This window comes from Stegodyphus dumicola, chromosome 11, assembly GCF_044657685.1.
Source record: "Stegodyphus dumicola isolate Sdum_Otavi_A_Nest chromosome 11, ASM4465768v1".
Lineage (NCBI taxonomy): Eukaryota > Metazoa > Arthropoda > Arachnida > Araneae > Eresidae > Stegodyphus > Stegodyphus dumicola.
This window is the reverse complement of record NC_140778.1, coordinates 122157237-122176859: the sequence shown is the minus strand read 5'-3', so window position 1 is coordinate 122176859 and position 19623 is coordinate 122157237. Positions and strand designations below refer to the sequence as shown.

The window sequence follows — 19623 nt, the reverse complement described above, 5'->3', positions numbered from 1 at the left end:
CAATCTTTGGCATTAAAGAATTTTTCATTTGCTTTTCGCAGGCAGTGTCTAATTGTGGGATTTTTAAGTTGGTGTGCAAAACTTTGTTCTTGGAAAAAAAAAAAAAAAAGATGAGTTTTACACAGTTTAGTTACTTAGTTTGCACAAACTAAGTGCTTCAGAACTGTAATTTAATTAATTTATGTAATCTGTAATTTATGTAAATCATAATCCGTGGCAGTGGCTCAGGCCAGTAGGTCATGAGTGATCGGATAGTCGTGAGATAGGTAAGTCTCTACATGCGAAGATGTGGCTTGGAAAATTTTCTGTTGATAGGGAAGAGGCAATTCATAACTTTGAGAGCATGAAGTCAAATGTTATCAGTATGGGTGTGTCCACCTGAGATGATAATTTATGGCGATGTCGAGATATTTAGCATGGCTCACGGTAGGGACAGATTCATTAAATAAGAGAGTAAATAAGTCTTGATATGGGTTTTTCTTTTTCTCCTATGAATGAGTATTAATTGCGTCTTTTGTGCATTGATTTTCACCTTTCACTTCGCACACCAGTTTTCAGTTAGTGGCACAAAATCCTGTAGTTTGCGTATAGCAAAATTGACATTTGCGGACTTCACTGTAAAAGCAGTGTCATCCTTGTAGCTGACTAATATAGAATTATTCAAGCAAATGTTTGGAATGTCTGTGACGTAGAATATAAAAAGGACTGGTTCTAAGTCCGAGCCCTGTGGAATTCCACTAAGCACAGTCCTTTCAGATGAGAAAGCATCTTTGATGCAGACTTTAAAAGATCTGCGAGTGATAAAAGAGAAGATCAGGAGCAGAAGTTCATGTTAAAAGCCAAGATCGATGAATATCGTTCGTCACTGCTACTAGCTTTATATATTCTTGAGTAGAGGAGTTGACGTCCATGAAATTGCTTCATATATGTCAAAATGCTGCAATTGACTGCAACAATTACATGTGATAAAATAATAATAATAAGGTTAAGGATAAGGTTTCTTAAAAATATTCTTAGGGAATGACATGGGATTATTATTGTTATTATTATATATTGTGTTGTCTATTTTTACATTAATGCTTCACGAGCTTGGCGAAATTATAGCTGAGATGTTGGTGCAAATCTAAAATTGCCAAATGTGAATGGGATCAGCTATGACAAAGAAGTATTGAAACAAATTATAAAATGATGAACTTGAAGTGTAATAGTTTTATTTTATTATGATTAGTTTTATTCCTGTTCTTTACATCTATTGTTCTGGGAAGTTATTTTTGATTGTACAGTGTATATATGTAGCTTAACCCAAGTATGTAGCAATTTAAAAGTAATTATGTGGTTTCGTTTCTGATTTATGTGCTTGCAATATTTTATATTGTACCAGAAGCTTTTTTCCAATATTTAATTCTTTTTTGAAAATTTTGCAATGAATTCTTTCATGATAAAAGGGAAAATTTCAAGTTTAATAAAATATTATAGTGTAATGCATTGTACATGGTTAGCCATTAAAATTGCTACATCATGAAGGAAAATCCAATAGTAGAGTCATATTTTATATTACAAATATGTTTGTAATGAAAGAATGATGTGATTAAAATTTCAGGCAATTTTAAAGTAAAGAAACATGCAGAAATCTTATTTATTTTACAAATATATTTGTAATAAAGGAATGATATGATTAATAAACTAAAAATAAAATTTCAGGCAATTTTGAAATACTGAAACATGCAGAAATAAGTATCACAAGCATCAGCCTGTGGCAACAGTAGCAAATGTTGGTGGTTGAGAATAGACTTACAGACTGGGAACAGATTTTAGATGGTATTTTAGGACATTACAATCCATGCAGCTTCATTTCTGTGCCATTGTTTGTCAATTTATACTGGTTGCTATTGTCATTCCAGTTTCTGCACAATCATTGACCAGACATTTTCATTTTATGAGAAATGTAGAAAATGTCTTGGCCAAGGCAGAAGTTCAACATCTAACATCCCATGTATTAGGAAATATAGGACATCATGGGAAACATAGTCTCATGCTGTCCTATGTAAGGTAAGGTGATGGAAGCCCTGAAAATATGGCACAGCCTTGCAAGTAAAACCTCTGTAGTGTAACAGTAGTCAAAATACAGTACAAAGTCCAAGATCTGGATGTCCAAAAGAACCCAGACCTCAAAGCAACCAACGTTTTTTCTTTTTCTTTTTTTTCTTTTTTTTTTTTTTTTTTTTTTTATGCTTTACACATACACATTTGATTCCCCCTTCCCAATAATAAATCATGTGAAGAGTCCCGATTCTTAATTTCACTTTGGCATTAAATAAAATACCTCGTTATTAAAGAAACAGTCATTTTAGCATAAATTGGTGTGATCAGTAATTTAGCTCTGTAGCTGCATATTTGCTTTGTATACATCTCAAACTGAAACATTTTACATAGAAACATTGTTGACCTACTAATATTTTATATCCTTGACGCCAACCTGGCGAATCATTATTTATTATATTTGCTTTTATCAACACATGACAACTTGAGTAATGACTCATGCAGCGATGCCTAAAAAAATTTTTTATATTAGTAACAATATAACAGTATTGAATAACAAAGAGTATGGTAACCTTTCATGTTGATGCTTGGCGATGATTACAGATTTAAGTTAAATGTACTAAGAAATGTTGATAAGGAAAAATTTAACAAAAATCTCTTTCCATATGCTAAAAATAGATTTTGTTAATGATACTTATAGGCCAAAAGATTTTTTACATATTACATTTTATTTGAATTAAGAATAACTGATTTGTTATTTACGTAAACTCGGAACTTTCGCCCATAACTTGTAAGACAAAATTTTTAAAATTTAGAGAAGCACCGAGCAACAAAACTTTTAGAATTTTAGGGAAAGCAGGAAAACTTTAGGGAAAGCACTTAAGGGGTGGCAAGAATTTAGAACTTAATTGCTTGTTTGCAGAATTTAGGACTGCAGAGATTGCATCAGGCGGTGTAAAATATCTAGCGCCTGCCGTCTATAAGCATTAAGTATATGTGGGAATTTATTTATTCATGACTCGTATAAACCTTAAATATAATAAATAACTAATACAATTCAGGCTTAATTGTCTCAGTACATGATAGAATCAAGATAAAATTTAGTGGAACAACTTGTCTTTCTTCTTGTCGCAAATCTCGTAATACATAGCCAAGAATGTCTACTTGATGCTATTAATATCTTAAAGCTAAATTATACTTTACTAAGGTTATACATTACTGATTCCAAGGAATTTTAGTTAATATAGCAGATTGTGCTGTTCTTTCTAATTTCACTCAGCTTATTATTTTTTGCAGGCGGTTATTATTGCAGTAGTTTTCTGAAAATTAAAGTCTGAACTTTCGATTATGTTGAAATGAGTTTCTAATTCTGGAGCTGTAACAGGATGTACAAAGCAAAAGCATGTTTCAATGCCCATTAAACAAAAAATGGAGTTGCTGCAAAAAAATGGATAGAAGTATATCTATCTCAAAGTTATGTGAGGAATATGGCATTGAAAAGTCAACTATATATGACATAAGAAAACAGAAAAAAAACTTGTTGAATTTCTGACAAGCATACCATTGATGGGTCCAGTGCTAGTGACTCATACCAAAATATTTCACAGAGATATGAAACTTAACTGAGTGCACGTATTCGACAAGTTGGTTAAGCAAATTTAAAAATCACCATGGTATAAGAACTGAAAATTTCAGGGGAAAAAGCTTTAGCTGATACTGAAAATGCTAAACTGTTTGCAGATGAATTCATTGAACTCATTAATAGTAAAAAGTTATCCCCAGAACAAATTTTCAGCATTGATGAGACTGGTCTTTTCTGGCAATATGCACTGTGAAATACCTTGGCAACCCTACAGAAAAGGTTCCCAACTGGTGTTAAAGATTTAAAGCGAGACTAACAGTTTTAGCATGCATGAATGCAAAGTGTAAACTTTTCATAATCAGAAAAAATGCATGACCTCGAGCATTTAAAAGAGTAAATATTTTCCCCATTATATATCTTGCAAATAAAACAGCATGGAGGATACAAGCATTAATGATTGATTGGTTTGAAAATCATTTCTTGTCCAAGGCTCAGCAACATTTGAATTCGATTGGTTTAGTTGATGACATAAAAATTATCCTGATTGTAGACAACTGTTTGGCTTACACTTCACAGTTTTAGTGAAAGATAGTGTGTCCATATTATTCTTTCCTCCAAACTGTACATCCATGATTCAGCCTACGGATATTGGAATAGTGTGCACTCTGAAATGCAAATATAAAGTAGCATTTTAAAAATCACTGTTAAATTTCTTGAATAATGGCAAGACTGATCAAGAATTTTTGAAATATTTTAGCATAAAGTGTGCTGAGTGGAGCATCACAAGATTGTAAGAGGATGTGTCTCTAGATACTTTAAAAAGTGCTTGTCGTAATTTATGGTTAGCTACCATATTTCATGGTGAGGATGATGGAAGGTGATAGGTGCAAATTTGAAGCTCATCAAATATCGCAAACCAAAAGGGAAGTTTTCCAATTAATGGATTTTGTAAAGAAATGTGAAGCGGTAATAAATGAAGATGATATAGCAGAAGTTTTTCATTGTAATGACAGTGCCCTAATCATCAGTCAATTAACGCATGGCAAAATCTGTAGTATGGTTCTAGATCCAGAAAATACCGCTACCGATAGTGAAGAAAGTGACAAAGAGGTTATTGAAAACGAAGAATTTCGATAGACTAGTGAGTCGGGAATTTTTGACACAGAAATTACAGGACTTGAATAGTGGAACTTTGTAACTGAACAAGAAATTATGTTTGTCTATAGAATTAAAGAGAAAGTATTAGCACAAAAATTGAAGCAACTTAAATAACTTAATTGAAAGAAAAAAATGTCAGTAAAGTAAACAAATGTGTGGCAATGTCACAGGCTCTTTTTTGTGTGTGTAAATTTTGATATCATTTAGATCATAACTGCCTGGTTATTTCATAAATCAGGATTTGATATTTTAAATTTCAACATGTCATCTTGCTAGATTTAAACTGATGATCTAATACCCAGAAAAATCCGAAATCACCGAAGTCCCGCTGAGTCCAGATTTCTGACTTTGTACTGTACTCAATATGTAGAATAGAGGTGGGTGGAATATATTTCTGATTGCACTCTGTATCGTCAGTTAAGGTATGCAGTTACAATGATAATAAATAATGCAAACTTCTGACATTCTTTCTCTTTGGTCCCTCAATACATGGATTTGGCGATTAGGATGCTGACCAAAAGCAGAATTTGTTAAAAGGGCACCATCACAACATTGATGCATGTGTATCATTAGATGCACCATTGTTGATGCTGAATCCTGTGTCAATGCAAGATAAGCCAAAGTAATGCTTGTCTTGCTGACAGTCTATAGCTGTACAGATGTAACACTGCTTATGAGGATGCTTAATGCTATGCAACATACCCAGTTTCTTTATCCAGCATATGTGATGTGACTGTGCATAATAATTATGTAGTCAAAATATCTGTTGTCTCAAACAGTAGTGAATGGTGCCATTGGGATCCTTCACATCGCTGTTCATTGCCCTCTTTGATTTATTCATTTCAGTTTCTTATATCAGTTATTGGAACTTTACTAATGCAAATAGCATTAGCACTGTTAATCTGCAGTCGTAGTAGGCTGTGACTTTGCCACACCTGAATTTTGATATATATGTGTTTGTATGAGTTCCTTCTTCATATATAAGACATGCAAAATCTTCAACACAAAGTTTGAATAAATATGATAATTTCTGAATTAAAAATCACCATTTTAATATGCTTTTTATACAGTTTTGAGGTGTCAGTACTCTTGTAATGTGTGCGTGTGCTAAAATTCTAGTTATGTGCATAACACAGTATATTCTATCTTTTGTGCTGCTTTCAATTTGTTCTGTGCTTCCTTCATGGTGTAGTAGTGTTATGGACTGTAATATATATATATACATTAACTTGTAAGTAAGTTGATTTTAATTTAAGCAGTATTGAATTCATACGTATATAATGAAGTATGCATTTTAATTAAAAATAATTTCTGACCGTTTGAATTCTATAATATAAATAAATGCAGCTGCATTGATTAGAGAAAGTAAATATTCATAAAAAATTAAAAGTAGATAGATGCTTTTGTGATGCGATACCTAAAAGTATCCCCCCCCAAAAAAAATTGCATGTGATTTCTGAAAACAGAGAATAATGTAGATTATTTTCGGTTCTTTGTTAAAGTGGCTATTGTATAAGTATTAAGCAGCATCTGAAATTTACACATTATTGGTTAAGTTTTCTAATTTTGGCAACTAAGTTTGGTGGCTTCTTTAACAAGGAAGTTTCTTATTTTTAGTATTTTTGTAGTTGATTTTTATTTATTTTTGTATATTAACTGAACTGATAACTGTTTTTGCTGTTTTGCTTGAAAAAATGTGAATAAACCCTTTATCATAAATTTACTTCTGCATATGTATTTTTACTGATACTTTTATCACTGTGCAATGCTAATTTTTTCATCTTTTCTAAATTAGCTGAAAAATATCCAAAGTATGATCCGATTGACAAAAGGAAATTTAGAAGCTTTAAATGCCAGGTTTGCAGAGTACCAACATCCACCATCAATGTATATAACTGTAAGTATTATCTTTTAATATATAAATGTAGTGCCTGAAAGTATTTCAAAATGTCTCTTTTTTAATTTGTCTCTTAGAGAAAGATAAAACTACATAACTAGTGTGAAGAAACTTTAAATATATAATTGTTGTGATTAGTTTTTCCCCCCCATTAACTGATTTTCAGAGTTGCCAATTCTTCCGATTTCTGACCATGTGCCCACCAAACTGATTTATATATTTCTCAAAACTTTATCTTATTTTTAAAATTTCTCATGATTTTTATGTAGCGTGGTTTAATGTTTCATTATTTGCATCACAAAAAAGTGATTTTGGGCATCTGAAAATGCTTTTTTTTCCCTCTAGATACATATACAGTACAAAGTCTGTAATCCGGACTCGTCGGGACTTCGGCGATTCCGGATTATAGATCATCAATTTAAATCTGGTAAGATGGCATGCAGAAATTATACAATTAAAAATATGAAACTGTAATTTATGAAATAAAGAGCAACTATGATATATCTTATGATATAAAGGGTATCAAATTTTACAAAAAAAAAAAAAAAAAAAAAAAGCTTAATATTTATTTGTTTACTTTATTAAACATTTCTTTCAACGCGCGCATGCGTAATGTATGCACATTCTTTAGCGCATGCGTAAAGTTTGTGGCTTTGAGGTCCAGATTATAGATCATTTCGGATAATGGACGTCCGGATTACGGACTTTGTACTGTACAAGAAAACCGAAGTCGTTTCATCAGTAAGATACGGTGTGTTCTGCTTTGTGTGTGAGAGTCCGAAAACATAGTGTGCCAATGAGAATGAAGTGCCACTGCGGATCATCTCCCATATAGCCAATAAGCACAAAGGAGGCTCGAGGATTTTAATTTTATTCATCTCGCTAGTGAGCAGCATAAGTTTCACATCCTTCGCAGAAACAATTTTAGAAACTGCTATCTTTTCTCTGCAAAAAATGTAAAATACTCATATACTTTTCAAAAATCGTACATAGATGACTTCTGTTATTTCATCAAGGAAATGTAATATTGTTATGTGTACCATTTGTCCTTTGTCATTGCAGTTTTTCGATTTCGCGCAATGGAAGAGCCGTTGTTCTTAAAAATGTGTGCACACAAGGACAACATAAGTTGTACTGGGAAGAAAAATTAAATTTTTCTGTGGAAATAAAGGATCAAAAAGCTATTAATGTAGAATGCATGTTCTCTGTCTTTTTACTGGAGCAGAACCTGCCACTGAATGCAGCAGATCTTGCTGCAGTTTTTTTAGAAAAATGTTTCCCGGCAGTAAAATTGTTTAGAAATACTGAAATGCAAGGATAATAAAGGCTGCAAAAAATGTGTTCAAAGGATAGGTATAAAAATATATCTTTAGTTATTAAATGGATTAAAACAGTTTTCCATTTTGCCTCTCTATGGATGGAAGCAGTAATACCGATGCAAAACTCTATCCAGTTGTTTCTTTTTAGTCCTAGGGATTTGAGTCCTGAAGGACTATTACTTTCGTTTTGGCATTTGGCGTCGGATTCCTATAAATGTTAGTTCACTTTTCAAATTATTGCCACAAAATGTTCCTGCATTATATTTGAAGAAATTAAATAATGAAAAATCTGCATAAAGGTATGTATATTTCTCTCATTGTGATAAAATAGTGGTATCTAGAGCCATCCAATTTTTAACGACGTAATCTTACTGCGAATATGGGCATCTGAACTCCCAATTTTGGAATTTGTTTTTTATCGATTTCATATTTTCTAAAACTTTAACGAATTTTTGAGTAACAAACTCAATGATTTAAAAGCGAGCAATGGCAACACTCTATGGGGGGAAAAAAACTTTTCATCTCCAGCACGTCGAACTGTGTATAAAAAATTCTACTAAAGATATGCTCATTTTAAAATTATTTTGCGACATTGCTATTGAACTAAATTTTGGGTTTAAGTGCAAAGAACATGCTATTTAATAAATAAATGTAGCACACAAAACGTTAAAAAAACGCCCCTTTAAAGACGCAATTTAAAATCTGAAACATTTAAGTTTTTTTTTTTTTTTAAATCCAGAATCGTCAGAAATTGAGTGTAGTTTACTTTCTCCGCTCACTTTAGAAGGAGATTAGACAGGCTTTAACCTTCTGAGCAGCGCAGGATTTTAGATCCGGCATGAAGACTGGTATTTAAACAGCATTTATTAATTGAGTTTGTAAGTCTGTATTTTCATAAACTTGCATTCAAGGCTTCTACCATTGTCACATCAGATGGCATCTCTATCACTATAATAATTAAATATGTGTGATAAATACTGTGACTATTTTACATGTGTTTAGCTGTGTAATGTAGATACAAGCCGTTTTCCTTTAAAAAAGTCCTCCATGAAGGCATCTCTCCCCATAGGAAGATACTCCTCGAATTGCTTTGCCTCAGTTAAACAATTAACCTAAGTTGCCTTCATTTGTATAACCCATTTAATAAATAATGTGTAGCCCAGAAAATATAGTAGTTATTGATGTTCCAGTGGGTCTGGGTTTGAAACCAAGAGAAGACATTGATATTTGTAAATACACAAACACTGTGCAGTATTGAGGCACTAAAAATACATGGTGAGCCTAAAACATTTTTGAGTGACTTGGTGGTAAGGGAAGATAGGTGGGAGACGACTTATTCCCTGGGATGTTAGATGTTATCAGGACAGAGCTGGGAAGTCTAAATGTCATCTGTATAATTCTTAAGGCCCATACTAATGGCAGACATAATCTTGTGCTCCTTGCAACTATAAAATTTGTGGACCCAGCATATTTCATGGCGATTGAAAAAAGGTCTTCTGTTGTCTGAAACAGGTGGCTGAAATAATGGTATATGTTGCTCATGCTGTCTAGTTTATTGCCGTATTCATTAAATTACATTTACTGAGGAATTTATAAGTGGTAGAGTAGTTTCAATCTTTTGCTTGTCAGTCTTGATTCCATTTTATTTGATGGAATAAATATACTGTTTGGTTTAAACTTTAATAATTTAGGTACTCCAGGCTGTAACATTCTTACCATTAACCAGAAGTATGTTTATTTATTTTAACATAATTTTTTAAGTTTTTTGTTGGGCTTTTCTTTTATTCCTTTCTTTAGTTTGCTAGTTTCACAGGCATTTTAAACATGAGAAATAAAAGACTGCATTTTTTACAATGAGATAGTTGTGTAAGTTCTCATATATTCACAAACTTGCCAGCTTCAGTACTTTCTTCAGGTTAAAAATAATTGTGTACTTTAATTGTAATTATTACTGATGCTGACGCAATAGCCAGCCGAAGACTAACCTTCCAAACAAGCAAGAAGAATTCCATTCCTGCACTAAATTGTAACCCTGTCATTTCCACTACCATAGCCAGACTGAGGACAAAACACTTGAAAGGAATGAAAATATGCTTTGATGGTCCATGGAATTATAATAGCTGTCCTCACTGTATTGATATCGAACTTTCTCCAAACCATCTCTTCGACTGTCCTATTATTTTGGCCAAGCTCTTCAGTATTAATATAGCTCTCTCGCACCAACTTCTCTTATTCTTGAAAATTATTGATGTTGCTGCGGCTGCTCTGGATATTTTTGGCCCTATTTGTCTCCTTTGCACTGATGCCTTGGACAAGACAGCAACACCAACAATTGTAATTATAGTCAAATTAATATCCTTATAAAAATGTAATAACTTTCATATGTGTATAAAACTTTTGCTTGCATTGGTCTACTCCAGGGTCAGCAACTTTCAGCCCACAGGATTATTTTTAAATATGAAAAATAAGTTATGTCCTATTACATAATGGATGATAGTCGAGTTAAAAGTTGTAAATAATGGTCACTACTGTCATATTCTCTAGTTTTTCGTTGTTTTCCAAAGTGAACACGTGAATGCTTGTGCATTATCATCTATGGAAATTAGCATTTGCCACAAAATGTCATGGGGCATTTCGATGAATAAGAAGTCGTTACTTGAGGAAAGAATGTAATAAATGAAATAACAAATAGCTGTGTTACCGTTCCCTATGAGTAGGCTACATGGACAAGAAGACATTTGAGGAAAGCTATATCACTCAACATCAGAGGCTAGGATCAGTGGTCTTAGCGAACATGAAGTCGCAAAGAATTCAAGCATGCTTTATGGCGAAGCTTCATATGGCTGTATCAACACAGGCCAATGAATTAGAAACCTTTGAGATTTTCATTTGAACGAGTGCTAGGGTTGAAGTATGCAAATTGTTTTATGATGTGGGTTACAGCGTGGTTAGAATGCTAGTGTAAGTTAACGTGTAAGAGTACTTTTCATAATGAATGAAGTAAAATGGAAAAAACAGCAGATCTTTCACCTTTTGAAAAAGGGCTTATTGTTGGTGCCCATTTACCAGGGTGCTCGATTTCGAAGACAGCAAATTTCGCTGGGTTCTCAAAAAGAAGCCATATCAAAGGTTTTCAGAATTTGGAGTCGAAACCCACACTCCTTCTCTAGAAGATATAACTGCGTTCTGAGCACAGTTTTCCAAGAAATTGAATGGCAGAACAGGAACTCTACTGTATTTCAACTGACACAGATTGTCAACCAATGCTCTTCCCAACAGATTTCATCTTGAACCATGTGCAGAGGGTAGGAATGCATAGTTGGGTACCTGTGAGAAAAACCACTTGCTTCTGCCCAACATGCAAAAATTTGTTTGAAGTGGTGTCGAAAAAGAAGACACTGGACATCTGAGCATTGGAAATGGGTAATGTGGTTGGATGAATCATGCTACACCTTATATTGCACTAATTGAAGACGTCGAATTTGGCGAGAACCCCATAAAGCCATGAATTCTCCCTGCCTTACTCGCACTGTGCAAATATCTGATGTGAGTTGAGTAGCAAATTATGTGGCATATTCTGCTGGCATAGAAGTGGTGCCCTGGTGTTCATGGAGGGTAAGCAAACAGCCATGAGAAACCTAGATGTACTGGCAGATCAAGTGCACCCTGCAGTGTTCCTTTTTTTATTTGATGGCAACAGATACTTAATGGATGATAATGCAACTATACATCATGCCTGAAGTGTTCAAAATTGGTTCGCTGAACATCAGTCTGACTTCCAACACCTTCCCTGGCCACCGCATAGCCCGGATCTTAACCCATAGAAATTTTGTGGGATATGGTGGAAAGTCGCATCTGACAACACTTCCCTCTTCCATCTAATTTACAAGATCTAAAAAGCTGCATAGCTAGTGCATGGTATTCTCTGGACATAAATGCACTCCAGAAGCATATAGACTCAATGCCCAAACAAATCAGAGCAGTTATCCATGCAAAAGGTGGTTCAGTAAAATATTAATCTTGGTCTTCTAATTCATTGGCCAGTATGTGTATGTGAAATGTATTCTGTCATACAGGCATATCGCCAAAAATATGCATTGTTTGAAACATGAATAACATTAAACAAATTTGTCTATTTTGTATGCTGTAAGAACTTTCAAATATTAGTAAAATCTCTGTTCCCACAAAAATTTGTGCAGGATTTATTGTAGCATGCTTAACATTTGAATGCCAGTGTAACTTCTTCCCTGCATCATTTGTGGGTATCACATTCCTAATAATGTTCTGTATAAGTATAATTTCATTTTCATAAAGCACTTTTTGTGCATTTTTATTTCCTTCTTTGATGTAAAGGAAGTAACGAATTATAAAACTGATTTTAAATGGATTCAGAAGAGATTTTTTTGTGGCACCTGTATGCACATTCATATGTATCTGGCGTAACTAAAAAATGAGTTGCTTCAGAACATTGAAATTTTGTATATAGGACTGTTAGAACATGTAGTTGTGCACCTCTCTGTTTGGTTGCAATCGGCTGCACAAAAAGTATATAAATATATATATGCCTACTCTGTTACTCGGCTCAATGAGCTAAGTTTTTTTATTATATGTTGGTAAATTGTGCATTTTGTGCTTTAAAAATGATTTAATTATGTTGTTCTTATCTTCCGGTAAAGGTTTTTATGCCTTTAGTTTATCTGCATGCATTATCAACATGGAATTATCGACAATTTAAATGTTGTTTCATTGCAGCTAAGCCTTTTTTTTTTTTTTTTTTTTTTTTTTTTTTTTTTTTGCCATATCAGCCATATTTGTTTACATTTAAAACTTAGCAGGATAGTGAATTAATTCTTTCTGCACCTTCAATGCCTTTTTGGCGAGTGGAACCAAAAGGAAACTTTTAGTTTTGAGCTTGTTTGTTTTAGTTTGTGTTTTCTATATCTTTCAATTTTTAATGAAAATATTTTGAGTTTTTATGTATTTTTGTCTTGTGTGAAGTGAGAACTGAATTAGTTGAAAGAGAAATATATCTCTGATGAAATTCGAAGTAATAAATTTAAAGGAAATGCAGGAAAAAATGCATATAATTTAATATTCCCTACAAGGAGGTCACGTGATGCACACATCGTCTTTTTTTATTGAAAATGTTTGTTTCATTTTTAAATGTTGCATTATTTAAATATAATTTCCATTTATTCCAGGAATATGAAGATCTGACAAGTAAATTAAATGAATTTCAAATTCAAGAACAAAGGTTACTAGAAAAGATAGGCAATGACTGTGATGGAAGGGATTCACCAGAATTTCTGGATGATGGTGATGAAGCCAAATTGTATAGTGATTCATTCCTTACTGGAATGCAACTTACCTCTAATAATAGTCAAACCAATTTTACTGGTAATATAATTTTATTGAAATATTTTTATTTTTTAAATCTATAAAGTGCATTTATGCATATTGTAATGTTATGTATATTGTCCATGTGCAATGAATTTCTTATTCATTACACAGAGACAGTAAATTTGTTTGAGAAATTTTAAAATATTGTTGAAGAGTTTTTTTCCCCCTCCCTTAATGAATTATTGTTCAAGCGAGTAAGTATTTTATACTTCAGAAGTAAACTAGTATGTAAGTATATAATGTGTAGGTAAATGATTTAAGGAGTTTTCACTTGTTTATTTTGCATATGTATTATATCTTCATAAGCTCCAGAGCCTGTTACAGGCCAAGGCTGTCTCTCCAAGTTTCCTCCACCTGACCCCATTTGGCGCAATAGCATTCCATCTGTTAACTCCAATTAACCTTAAATCTTGCTCGACATCATCTATCCATCTAGTGGGTGGTCTTCCGTTTCGTCTTCTGTTCCCTTAATTCTCGAAAAGGTTATATTTTCGTTTGGAAATGTATCATCATATCCAAACACATGGCTGAGCCATCTGATACGAGATGCCTTTACGATTCCCACAATATCATTTTCACCATATTTCCAATATTTTCCATATAGTTCATGATTATAGAGAATCCTTCACATGCCACTTTGTTGTACCGGTCCAAAAACCTTTCTTAGGATTTTTCTTTCAAAACTTGAAATCAGATCTCTCTCTGCTCAGTTAAGTATCCAACATTCACTTCCGTAAATAGCAACTTATTAAAGTTTTGTATAAATTTCATTTAGTTTTTATGTTGATTAGTTTGGATTTAAGTTGTTTTTTAAGGCCGTAGTAACATCTATTAGCCATAAATATTCTATTCTTTATTTCAATTTTTATATCATTGAAACTTGTGATCAGTGTGCCCAGATATTTAAATTGTTTTACGGTTTGAAAAGTATAACTGTTTATCTTCAAGGGGGATAAATCAACAGTTTTATTAGAGGCTATCATATATTCTGTTTCGTCTTCATTAATGATTACACCCTTCTTTCGTGCTGCATTTTCAAGTGAAATAAAAGCCTCGACCACAGCTCATTTTGATCACCCAGTGGTATATATATTATATATATTCACATAAAAATAAGTATATATGTGCATAAAATATTATCAGTAAATATTTTATATGAAATTCCTTATCACTAGGTGCACATCCAAATCATAATCTCTTTTTTTACCATGTTCTGGCAATATGTCTTTTGATGGTCTTTGTAGCTGCAACTGTTCTTTGTTTCATTTTATTTGTACTGATAGCTAAAGGCAATTGCTTTGCCCTCTTTTTTTTTTTTTTTATCCTAATGGGAATACTTACAGAAGTGAAAATCAACAGCATCTTGCCCTAATAGTACTTAGCCAGTGCCAGATGTCTAGAAGAAAATGATCTGGAGTTAGCTTTAATGCTTTATTTGTGTGATGAAACAGTTTCAAACATATCAGGGTTAGAATTACACATCACTAGAAAAGACTGTTTAAAAAGGAGGGGGAGATTTGTAAATTTCTTATTTAGTCGATGTATAGAAAAGATGAATAATGCATATGCATTGGCCACATTTTCCTGTTTCCCAAATAGGGTTATTATGCCTGTGTACTATTTACTGCTCAGATGAAATGCTGTCTTGTTGTTGAAGGAGCATAATTTATTGAGAGAGAAAAAAGAATATTTTAATGCAATCCATTATAAATAAACAAGTTTTGCTTATTTTAAAATGAATATTGGACAGCTCTTGACTATAGTTATACATAACTGAGTCTAAATTTGCAGTTTGAATTTTGATTTAAAAATGAAATACAGTGTTCTAGATTGGCACGTTTGAACCTTAGTAAAATAGGAGTCATTGTAGAAGATCCTTCTGCTTTGACAGCTAAAACTGAAATGAATAGTTCAATGAAGTTCTCATTCTTATATCCTTTCCTGCAGGGTTGCTTGACATTTTTAAACTCTAGTAAAACAGGAGCTTTTGTAGATGATCTGTCTGCTTCATTAGCTGGTACTGGAATGAAAAGCTCAACCAAATTTTTCCCCTGTAGTTGTTTCTTGCAGGGCTGCTTAGCATTAATTTCATTTTTAATGTGTCTTTAACAGTGTAGGTCTTCTTTGAAATTTATATTTTTTTAAACAACCTAAAATATAACACAAAATTTGAAAAATTCACTTACTGTCCGTTTTCTGCTAAATAAGTTCTGAAAGATTTGTAGCAGAATCTTAATTCTTATCTTAAACTGGAGCTAAATATTACCTTTATTCTGTGAATCTAAAACTTCTTATGTTAAATAATAATTGTAACAATGTTAATATAATTGAAGTTCACATAATTAAGATCCACAAGAACATACATATAAACTTTTGTATCTGTATCCTCATTACTTTCTTTTAAGTCTTAAAGGAAAGTAGGAAATCAGAAATGTTAAAGTTTAAAGATTAAATTTTTATTATACATCGTGAAATGTGCGTTAGAAGCATTTAAAATGTGCTTGCTGCATATGTTCGACTTTTTAGATTTATAAAATGCTCTTTGCTTTCTTATTCTTATTATTTCTTATTATTAAAGACCTATGGCCCTTTAGTGTTGAAAACTTCAATTTAAAATCTGCTCTTTTCACACATTTGTAATCAGATTGTAAAGAAAAGTGACAGAAAAATTCCTAGTCTTAAAATCAAGAGTTTTCATTGTGGTGATTTGACCAGCCAATCCTTAATTTAAAATCACCCTTGCCTCATTTATTGCAATATCAGCTACAATTTTACAACAACAAGATGTTTCTGTCAGATATTCCCATACTATGGAAACCACTTTTTAAATAATTTAGTTTTCTATCCAGACATTTATTTTAATAATTTAGTAGCTGAGAGCTCGACAGTAATAGATTTTATCTCATTCATTTTAGTATTAGGCACAGCATTTTCCCGTTTTTATGAAAAACAAGTAACCATCACTTTATTGTACTGGCACCATGCATATCTCTTACTGGACAGAAATCATGCATGGGTCAATCATCACTAGATCTGTAATGATAATTAATGGCTTTTTTAGCTTTACACATAATTTTGACATACCTGTTATTTTATCAAACAGTATTCCAGCAACATAGTAAAATTATCGGCATGAAAAGGACAAAATAGGGTCAAGGCAACAGAACAGAAAGACCTGTTCCACTTCATTTCGCAGCAAACCTTCTCTCTCAGCATTACTAAGCAGGCATTCTCTTTCTTGAGGTAGTAGCTGTTGATCCAGTTATAAATAAAATTTGAAGCTCTCTGCTGATTGCCAAAGCGTTCCATCTTCACAAAAAAATTTAATTATTAGGTACTTATGCTTAGATAAGCTTCATATAACACAATATGATTTAGGCAACTGTTATGAAGGCCAGTGATAATTTTAGCTGCACTGAGTTGAACTCTTTTTAACTTCTCAAGTTACTGAATGAGACAGCCTGATAAAGAATACCATATTTCAGAACTGGGCAAATAAGAGTAGTATACATAGACCTTAAAGTCTATGCATCAGCATCCCAATCCCTGCCATAGGTAAGCTTTAAGATTTTAAGCCTCTTTTTACATTTAAAAAAAAAAAGTCAAATTAGCATGCCACAGAGGCATAAAATTTCTTGTTCCAGGGAAAAACCAAGGTATTTAAGATGCTTATCATAGTTTTCTTTCTTTCTGAAAAGAAGGTATCCAGTTGCAGTTGTACATGCTCTCTTCCCCCCCCCCCCGAAAAAAATGGATAGTTCTGTATCTCCTACTTTGCTAGGCTATTCAGATTGCATTTTCCACGTATCTAAAAGGGGACTTAGGATATATACAGGGTGGTTGTAAAAAGTAACCTCCCCAAAATATGAACCGTAAGCAGTCTTTCAACTAAATCATTCGAAATGAAATTTCAGATGTTGTTATTTGAAGGCATGTGCTCAAGATTGTAATGACAGACAAAGTAGACAGATGACTTGTTTTGCGCCTGCTAAGTCTTCTCCACTGCTGGGCGAAAAATCAAGCTTAGGTGCAAAGGAAAGGTATATAGAAAAGGGGCAGTTTCATATTTCAGAGGAGAGTAAAAAGGAACTTCATGTATTTTATATAAGTTCAAAAGGCCAGGAAGAAAAGATGGGACAAAATAAAATTAAAATAAATGGCCCAAAAGTAATGGAGAGAAAATAAATAATAATTTAAAAAAAAAAAAAAAAAGACCTACAGAAATAGAAGGAAAAGAAGTAAAAATTTTCTAAAATAGGATTGTCTCCATGAGTGTAGTTAAAAGGGGAGCAAGCTGTGTTCATTTACAATGAATTGTGCCTCCCAGGTGTGCGTAGTGAGCGTGTTTGGTAAAGCTGAGTAGATGGGGAAAAAAAAAGGTTTGGGGTCCAGTTACATAACAGTTTAAGTCTAGTTAAGAAGCTAGCTAAGACGGGAAAGTAAAATTAGAAATTTTTTTTTTAAAAAGTACTAACATGGGAAACTAGGCAATATATTTGCCTTCACCTTGAGACAGAACAACAAATTAACTATTACCGTTCCCAGTATATTCATACATTTTTCAGAAAACAGCATCAGACAAAATCACAAATCCATAAACAGTGCGACAGCACATCAGCAAAAATAAATGCATTACAGAGTTTATTTTACTATTAATTATTTTTTTTATTAATTTAACATATTTGTACTGGTTTAAAAAACTGAGGCACACTGTATTAACATGTGCTCATAATTCTAAGAGATATATTCAAGGAAATAATTATCCTTATCTCTCATTTGTGAACTGAAAAACGTCGGAGATCAAAGTAGCAAAAACTGCTATCTTATATATTCATCGATGCCCAAGATCCCTATTTTCCCTCTCAAGAAATTCCTCAAATCAAGACAACAAAGGCCTGATGTGTATTGCTGATTAATGACAGCTGCTGAGAAGGGTGGTAGCCTCTGTATGGAATAGTTACGAGAAAGGAATCACTTGATTAAAATCAAGTACTAGCTATTGTTTAATACCAGAAACTTATGAATATAATAAATAAATGAATTTAAAGGCATTTTAGCAATAGAGATTTGATTTAGTTTAGAGAAAAGAAGGATATTTATCTGAATATTCCTTTTGATGGGAACTTAAACCTTAAATAAAACCTTCCATTAGATGGAAGAGACCTTGCAGAAGAAAAGCGCAAAAAGTTATTTAGGGAAGGGAAAATTTTCTGGAACATACATTTAAAAATTTCGGAGCTCTGCTAAGATGCTGCCTCCATCGTTCATGATCGCAGCGCTGTCAGATTCTAATGATTTGAAATAGTGGAGCTGTCACAGTTATAGTTACCATGAAATAAAGAAATTTCAAAATTTTCAAATGGCAACAGTCACTTTTTTCGTGGTCAAATTCATCAGTGCATTGAAAAACCATAAATCGCATTGGAAAGATACACCTACGATGAAAATTGCCGGCATAAAACATTTGAAAAAAAAAAAAAAAAAAAGAGCACTGTAAAAGACCAGTGGCAACACAAGAGAGGAGAGGGGAGAAATAATTATTGAAATTACAAGTTTTACATGTGCCCAACTTCAACTTCACGGGCAATACTGCATTGCATTCGGGACTTTGAAAAATTGCATTTGGTTCGTAAATTGGTAAAAGTGTCCTGTTTCACAAAAGGGAGAAGTGAATTGACGGTGAGTTATATAATGTACAAAGTGAAATTTATAATGTAAATAATGTCACATGTATCATTTTAATTTGAAATGCCATGTTAACAATTAATGAAGTTGCTGGAGTAATTTTAAAAAGACCAAACTTTGGCATTTTAACTAGCTTGTATTTAATTCTTGCAATAGTTAACTAGTAGAGTTAAGAAAATGAGAGTTTTCTGCTGTTGTCAAAAATATTATGTTTGTCATAATAAATTAGTTTTGAATAATAGCTTTTGAATAATAGCTTTATTATTCAAAAATTAGTTTTTGAATAATAGCTTGCACAACTGCATATTAATTATACTACATATATTGTTAATGCATATGCAATAATAATACAGGTAGCACTGCTGCTGATACAAGTCCTCGTATTTCTCCAAGGTCGCCTTTAAAGTCTGTAGTCAGAGCTTTTTTACCCAATCAACAACGTACAACAGTAAGTATTATGTTTCTCTTTTATATGGAAATACTGAATAAATAGTAATTAAAAATATTTAAAATAAGTTTTTGGATTGTTTGGCATGTGTATT

The 19623-nt window shown here is 32.8% G+C and overlaps 1 protein-coding gene across 1 annotated transcript in view; it reads left to right on the top strand.

The window, feature by feature from the left end:
- Nucleotides 1-19623, top strand: part of Raf (serine/threonine kinase raf oncogene) — a 94488-nt gene that overhangs the window by 9615 nt on the left and 65250 nt on the right. The window contains exons 2-4 of the mRNA XM_035354432.2: nt 6576-6677; nt 13198-13393; nt 19435-19529. Coding sequence (XP_035210323.2) covers nt 6576-6677; nt 13198-13393; nt 19435-19529 — 393 coding nt within the window. The remainder of the gene's footprint in view (nt 1-6575; nt 6678-13197; nt 13394-19434; nt 19530-19623) is intronic.